At 45.3% G+C, this 8,263-nt stretch overlaps 1 protein-coding gene across 2 annotated transcripts in view; it reads right to left on the bottom strand.

Annotated features, from left to right (window-relative positions):
- Positions 1–665: 665 nt before the first annotated feature.
- The window catches only part of IFT43 (intraflagellar transport 43), a 45,935-nt gene continuing 38,337 nt past the window's right edge, over positions 666–8,263 (bottom strand). For both annotated transcript variants that reach the window (XM_064460429.1, XM_064460430.1), the window contains 4 exons: positions 3,758–3,830; positions 2,254–2,329; positions 1,840–1,902; positions 666–1,011 (listed from right to left, as the gene is read on the bottom strand). In XM_064460429.1, coding sequence (XP_064316499.1) covers positions 901–1,011; positions 1,840–1,902; positions 2,254–2,329; positions 3,758–3,830 — 323 coding nt within the window. In that variant the 3' untranslated portion in view covers positions 666–900. The remainder of the gene's footprint in view (positions 1,012–1,839; positions 1,903–2,253; positions 2,330–3,757; positions 3,831–8,263) is intronic.

Genomic DNA, 8,263 nt, shown 5'->3' with positions numbered 1-8,263 from the left:
AAGGACATTGGGCTATAAGTCAAGTTACTGTTTCCTGCAAGTAATGACCATGATCCTACGGGGACAGGGCATTAACAGCTAAATGGATTTTTCTTTAGATGACACTAAGAGCAGGTTACTTGGTTCCAAGGAGACACCCACCAGGGAGTTACCTTGTTTCAGAGCAGCAGGCTCCATTCTTTCACGTGCATGGAATAAACAGTATTTTCTTTGCAAACTATCTGTTGCCTGAAGCTATCTCCGTTCAGGCTGTGATCTCATCTGATTGCAAAAGCTAAGTGGGGCTAGGTCTAGTCAGAGCTTAGCTGGGACACCTCAAGGGAAAAAAGAGGTGCTGTTAGAAGCACTGTTGGCAGTTAAATAGGTGATGCTGCCTCCTCTGAGTCAATACAGAGATTCCAGGAGAGAGGTTAAAATAGCAGGGGATGGCTGGAGGCTGCTGGATTAAATGTAAATTGGGTAACCGACAACTTGTGGCATCTGTTGTGAGGAAGACGGTAATCTTGATGTCCTAAGCAAACAAATCTGATCAGCCTAAGCTTCTCTGATAGCCATTAGGGAAAGCCACACTCCATTGTAAGATGGTCCACTCCAGAGAGGCTGCAATTTCATAGAGGAAAGATCAACGGTTGCAGTTATCTGTGAAGGTGCTAGTGAGGCAGAAGTGACTGTTCGTAAGTAAATATTTTATTGTGTTTAGAATTCTTAATCTATTTTGAGAACAAAGATTTTTATTACAAAATACCCAACACTTCTCCCGAGCCAGTTTTCCTATGAAGCAAAGTCCTACTTATTTTCATGTCTGAAATAAATTCTCAAATACAAACAAGTGAATAGAAAATTAAAGTGCTAACCTATTTACAGGGGATGCATATATGAGATGTCTGGTGTGCTAGTGCTCTAGGGCAGACTGAAGTGGTCCTCTCTCTCAGACTGTCCCAGGTCCCACTCAGTCACTAGTTCTGAGGATATCTCTGTGAAGAGATGGTCCCAATCCCAGCTGACATCATCCTACCAAAAGGAAAAAGACAAACATGCTGAAATGTTACTGGTGACACTCAGAGGTCTCTGAACAATGCCAAATATTCAAGATGAACAGCAAAGAGAAACTAAGTGGCAACCACCCCTGCCAGGGAAGTCACAGATTCAGTTGGCTAGAACAGGAATTCTAGCCAAAATGAAATGTGAATCCCTCCTACAATTTAAAGATTTTTACAGAATCATTCATGTTCCAAAATTCTGCAAAGGACAGATTTTTTGATACTTGTTAATCTTAGGTATTCCCAGGCAGGGCGTGAGGAGGAGCCATGAAAATCTTCAACCCTTCTGTGCTTCTGCTGAAGCATCTGCAATTCTGAGCTGCAAAAATCCTTTCTTGCAAGTCCAGACCTCCTGCCTCCCCATTTGTATTGAGGTTGTTCTGTCCTGCTTTAACATGCCCCTCTGCCCAAACCCCAAACGCTTTCTGCCTTTGTCCCTCTGTATTGCCCTGCAGTACTACCTGGAGCTCATCGTGGCTACCAAAAGACAACATACAGAGCACTGTCTCTGCAGGGATCTGTGTCAGTGCTAGGCCCTTCATATTTTCCCTAATAGCTCTTTCACACTGAAGGGGGCCAATCATAGTGATGGCATAATCTCTCACAGAGAAAGCCCTATATATCCTTAAAATAATCTGCTGGGGAAATCAGACCTCCATCTTCTTAGACAAGCTCCTCTTCACAGGCTCCTCCTCATCTCTCTCCTCCACCCCACTGACAGAGGCTTACTTTCCAAGTATAGTCTGAGACACATAAAAAGCTTTTGCTATGTTGGTGTTCCCATGATAGAGAGACTCACCTCTCGTAGTTCATGCTCTGGAGCCAGAACTTTGGTGAGAAGCTTCAGGTCAACCTCTCCATCCTATGAACACACACAGTCACAGTCTTACAGGCAGTGAGAAAGTGGACACCATCATTTCACTGGGTAGGTCTTGCTAGAGATAGGCACATTTGCCTCATAAGGGACATACACTTTGTCCAGGACAACAGCAGGAGCCTCATCTGAGCAGCAGATACCATACCCACGCTATTTACAGACACAAACAAGCATGAAGGCCACACAGCAGAGAGAGGAACAGACTTGAAAGCAGACTGGAAGTTGTTTGGATGATAGTGCTGTGTATTTTATCAAGCTGAATACAACTGTGGAAGGTGAAGGGAGCCTGAAAGGAGAGGGAGTCACATTGATCACCCTATAGCAACATCCGCTTACCAGAGTCTGAAAGGCAGCGTACTTCATAAGATCTTTGTCCAGGTCATGGTAGGTCAGCACTCGGTTCACCTGCACACTGCAAACAGAAAGGGTCAGTGAACAAGCCTGGGTAAGTGTGGAAGCACATCTGAGAAGGGTGGCATGAATATGAATCTAATGACACCCATCTCAATTGTCCACATGTGTGGACAATTACCCATGTGGACTCTCGAGATGGGTGTCCCCAGCCAGAAGCAAATCTTATTCAGCAAATGAACAGTCATTGACAAATCTGCATGCTGGGCTGTGCACATGCATAAAAATAGGATGTGGAGTGACGACAGACTCCCTCAGAGAAGCCAGCATGCCAGAGAGAAGATCCACAGGCTAGCTGCAAGGGCCAGAAAGAAAACAGGACTATAGTGAGCATTGGAACAGCTCCAGCAGGTTCTGAGACCCCCACCACATAACCTGCAGCATAGTACGGACCTTGTGATTTCCATGTCTGAGCTGAGTCACAGCTTATTAAATACAATTTCTTAAAATGTAGCTTTCAAAAAGAAACATGGCAGGGGGCAGTGGGGGGGGGGGTGTCAGTAATACACTGTTGTGCCATACTTCCCTTCACAGGTGATGCAATACTATAGAAAAGACCTATATTAATTTAATTTGTTCGTGTTCGTCCATGAAAACTACTTGTCCTGTCTATCGCAGGGAAACTATGGATACAGGAGGAACAGATGGTATTATAAAAAGAGAGAGAAAACAGAGACATGAACTCTGGTGAGAGACAAAGTAATTTTAAATTTTCTACTATAAAGTGTCATTTATTTTTGTTAACAGCTATTTAATTACAATACCTACTCCATACTTGTGAGAGAGGCACCTGTGGTCAGGAGTAAGATATCCCACCCCTCCAAATAGGGACAATAGAAAGCGCAGTCTGTGATCTTGGCAATAGGCCCAACAGGGGAGAGAAGACTTTGCTGATACATTTAAGATAAAACTCCCAAAACTTTCATTTTTTAAAACTTGCTGGTCTCCCTTGAGCTAACCCCAAAACTATTCTGATAACATCTTCAAACAACAGGATTGCTCTTTGCGAATTAACTAGGCACTTGAGTAAGAAGGATATCCTGTGGAGGGCAAAGCAGCCTACGACTGTGCATAATCAAAGTCTACATGATAATAATGTGTACTGGAGGCATCTGAGGTTATACAGGCAACCTTAAATCAAGCAATTCCTAACTTTCAAGAGTTTGATTTTACAACATCAAACATGTTACTCTAATGTAGTTTTTTTATATAGAGAGAGAATATGCAGTAATTGCTTTCTCCGTGTAATAGGAAATAAGAAGTTTGCACTGTTCAGCTTGGAGCCCCACTGCCACAATACACAGCATCGAATCCTGCTGAATGGCACTGCCACTGGCATCCAGAGAACGTGAGATAAGATGGAGTTTAATTTCACCAGCCATTTCACACTGCTGATGAGATCCTCAAGAACACCTGGCAGTGCTCTTACCTGGGGGGAGCTGCCACTTGCATGGCCAGATCTTCCTCCTGGACTTCCTCCAAGTCAGGGATCACAGGAATGTCTGCAACAAGAGAATGCAGCAGCAAGAAGTGGGGGGTGTTAAGCTCTCCTCTCACTAGAGACAAAGGTTCCCTTGCTTCACAGATATGAAACAGCCTGTTTCTTATTAGAGAAAAACACAAGAGAGTTATTTAGCAATGACTAAAAATATATTGGTTAATATTAAAACAAGGCAATAAAGCTTTGAAGCTTGGGGTCAAAAGAAATCTTGCAAGAGGAGCAGATTTGGGCTGGGTAGGACTTCATAGCCATGGACTGTGCATTTGAACACAACCTTGAAGCTGAAAGAAGGCAGCTGCACTAAACTCCGCTGCCTACTTGCCATCATCCTAAGACTGGCAAGAATTTGCTTGTTATGAGGTGTGTTATCATTTGCTCAGTTCAGCCACCAGTCACCTAGACTCTGTAAAAAATGAAACGTGGAGCAGAAACTGGGAGAAGCCATGCTGAAGGAGCTGCTGGCTGGGTCTCAGACTGCAGAGGCCTGTGACCTTCCTGATAGCTCAGAAAGGAAGTGCTGGTAATCTAGCAGATACAAAGACTAGGGAAAATGCACCTAGCTGTAATGTCATAAACCTTTTCGTGATTTCTATTGTGACCCTGGAACGGCTGACATCTGGGTCACTGGGTATTCCCAGCACAAGGACTGCGGTTACTCCACCTAAAAAGGATGCTAGAGCCAAAAGAATGGAGGAGAGGAAGAACTGGGTGCATACCATATCCTGCTAAAGGAGCAAGGCTCTGGGAGCGTTGCATGCTTTTGGATTTGACAGTCCTGTAAACAGTTGGAGATTGAGAGAGCAAGAATGGAGAGAGGAAGAGGTAACTGGAGGCACAAAGCAAGGACAGAGTACACCAGCACAGAGCTCCTTTAAAGGTTCAAGGCCACAAAGGCTCTCCAGAGATCCTGAGCCCTCAGATGGTGGAGAAATTGGTGTTTTGGCTCTGGAAGAGGTTTCATTTGCACAGTGTGCAGATGCTGGAGTGAGCAGGCTGTTCCCAGCTCTGCTGGCGGCATGGCTATGCTACTGCTGGACAGCAGCAGGAGGCCGGGCCTGGCTTTGCCCCGTTTTGCAGCCCAGGCTGAGATGAATATTCAGGAGCTGGAGAGGTGCTCCCACCTGTGGCGCTCAGGGCTCCAGGCAGGGTCTGCCTGAAAAGTCCCTTGTCCAGCTGCCTGTCAGAGCTTCGCAGGCTCTCAGCTGCACTCTCCTGCTGAACATCCACTGCATATCCCCGCAGCTCACCGGCCGGCGGGGCGGGAGGCAGCCCTCGCCCAGCTGCGGCAGGACACGGGTCAGCCCGGGCCTTGGCGCGGTGGCTGTTTGGAGCTGGCCACACAGTGGGATTTCTTGCTAATTGGCTGCCTGGCGGAAGGCTGAACGGGACAGGGGCTGCCGCGAGAGCCTGGCCACAGTGAAAGGCAGTGACAGCTTGGCTGGCCTCAGCAGAGCTGTGCCTTTTAGCTCCCCAGCTGCCCAAGGAGCAGGTGCCTGCAGAGCAGCTCTCTGACTACAACAAACTTCCCAAAGACGTTTAAAGGGAAATTGCAGCAACAAGCCCCCAGGCTGTCCCTTAGACAGAGGCGGCATATGCAAGAAATGCATCACCAGTCAACGTTGGACATTTGGGGCAGATCTGTCCGCCCTCTGCTTGTAGGAACAATACACAGAAGAAGCTGCTATCTTACTGGCTTTCCCCTGCAGGTGCTCCCAGCTCTTGGTAAAACTTGAGGCAAAATGCAATTACAGGACCAAAGCATCTCCGTGGACAGACAGACTGACCTGTGGAGGCAGCTGGTAAAACCTGCTCAGTGGTGATGTTGGAGAAAGCCCCCATATATAAGCAACAAATACCAAGGAGGGAACAGACTGGTGAGACTGGTCCAAGGGGAGGAATGAAGCGCTGTACAGAGGTGCCCTGTTAGGTCCAGGAAAATAAGCACGGGAATGAGAAACAGTCTGATCTCTCTTGAGCTAATTTATCCTTTTCAGCAGGAGACCCTGAATGTTGCGCAGCAAACACAACTAAATAAAGAACTACCAGGGAACAGAGCTGCCCTTGCCCATGCAGCAGCATTCCCTGTAGCAGGAGAAGGTCAGATCCTTATCCTCTTTTGACAGCAGAGGTGCGGAAGGTGTTTGCAGCAAACTGAATTTCTTCACTTGGTGCTCATTTTGGCAGCTATTTCTGGGGTCTCCTTTCATGGTTCCCTTTTGCTTTTGTTGATCTCTTTTTGCACTGGAGAAAACTGTGAACTTAGGGCCCAGATCAGTGATGACCCTTCCACTTTTGCAGGTTCCCAAAGAGTCCTGGATTTGCCAGTGCTGGTTTTATCTCAGTGCCGTTGAATTCCATGGAGACATTCCCAAACCCCTTGCAGAGTGCTACCTCTACTTTGTATTAGCAAAATCCAGTCAACCACATAGAAATTCTTTCCAAAAGAAATTCAAGACCCCAATATTTTACAGGCACTTTGAAAAATATTTCAGACAGAAGAGCTGGAAACACTCTGGGGACTCCTGCCAGCCCTTCCAACAAAGGCCAACACATGCTTGTTCTTACTGCAAACTGCGGATGATTTTGTCCATTTCTAGGCAGAAGCAATGCTCTTTAGGACTGTCAGAGACTGACAGGAAACAGAACAAAAATGTCACAAATTGTAAGAAAATATCAGCTCCCCAGGCTAACTGCTATCACTGGCAAATCAGCCCTGAAATATTTGGGTCTTTATTTCTCTTGTTACTCATAATTTCCTCCTCCCTCTGCCAATTCCCATGGTGCCACCTCTCTAGAATCCCTCTCCCTTCTCTCTCTGTACAGTTTGAAAAGTGTCTCAGTTCTCACTTTATCACCAAGAGCCCAACCTTTCCCCTCACTCAGTCTCCAGCTCCTTAATTGGTTGTGTTGCTCTTCTTAGGACTCTCATCTTTTTTTCCAGTAAGTTCCGGTGATACAGCCAAGTCATGGCACTATGTCAGCTGCAGAGGGAAGAAGCTCATGGGCTGCAAGAGAGTAGGCGTATGCTTTACTTCTAAAATCCCCATTAGCTGCAGTGAGTTTACTTACATGTAACATTAGTACATGCAGAAATGTTCACAGGACCATGTCCTCCCAGCCTCACACCACAGCACTCATACAGCTTTTTCCAACATCAACGTTGCATTACAAACCCATGCTCTTTGTGCTTTGTTCTGTGACCCACTTTTTTCCCTCCTGTTCAGTGTGAGGCCTTCAGATCGTTTTCCATCACACTGCTAAGCCTGTGGTTTTGGTACAGAAACTTGACACATACTTTACTGACCAGGCTGTCATGCCTGAATTCAGTGCCCAGGTAGGTAAATTTTAGAAATTACATGTATAATTTACATATATATATATGTAAATATGTTATTACACATATATAATATATAACATAAAATACATTACATAATAAACATGAAATTACATAGAAAACAATGTACCTACATGCTAAAGAGCCACCTGGGTGCAAAAGGAAACACCTTCACAGATACCAGGTCACTGCAATGAACTGAACAAAGGCCTGTGCATTACAAAAAGAAAATATTTTGTAGCTGAGAAGAAGGGTTAGCTTCAAAACCTGGTAACAGAAAGTGTTTCTCTGCAGTCTAGCTCCAGGGTTTTTTGGGGAGGGGGAGGTTGCATTATTCAGCTGCATTTTGAGGGAGAGAGCAGTTTCCATAGTCTTTAATATCAACCAATTTTAATGAAAACTGTAGGCAAATCTCAGAAGCAACACGAAAATCTTACAGCTTCAGCTGTTCTTCTCCCACTTTCCTGCAGACTGAAATCAGAACTGGTGTGATACTAACAGTAAGAAACTTTTATATTAAAGTTGAGTTACTGGTAAAAAGTATTAAAAAGGGGAACAAATTGAGTACAAACCATCTTACCAACCTTGGTCTCCCAGCTGGCCCCTGAACACTGTGCTGCAAGATACTGTTACCTATGCCACCTCCCTCAACCAGTCTCCTCCAGAGAGAACTCCTCTGAATCTCCATTTCATGTGGCAGATAACATTCCCAGAGTGAGTGCTCCTAAAAATGACTCTCACTCTCTCCCTGAAGCTGAGTATCCTCCTTTCATTTTAGCTGAAGGGAGGGGAGAATAGGTAGACACACACGTCAGATAGTGTTTTACAAGCAGAAGAGATGACTGTATGCAACAGAAGATGGAGGGGGGAAACATAAAAAACTCAGTACATGAAGTGACCTTAAAGAGGAATGGATGAGGCTTCTCTCTATGGCTCAAAACAACTGGTAACAGAATAACACAAAGCCTTTCCCCATTGATTTCTCAGCCCGTAAAGAAACAAGATACTGGCTTTAGAAACTGCTCATGGTAGAAATGCAAAAGACTGAGTGAGCACCAAATGCTAGATGACCAGTGCAAACTCCCCTCCATCGCCCAGAT

Source organism: Phalacrocorax carbo, chromosome 9 (assembly GCF_963921805.1).
Source record: "Phalacrocorax carbo chromosome 9, bPhaCar2.1, whole genome shotgun sequence".
NCBI classification, from domain to species: Eukaryota; Metazoa; Chordata; class Aves; order Suliformes; family Phalacrocoracidae; genus Phalacrocorax; species Phalacrocorax carbo.
The sequence above is the reverse complement of the archived record's forward strand: the minus strand, read 5'-3'. Positions and strand labels throughout refer to the sequence as shown.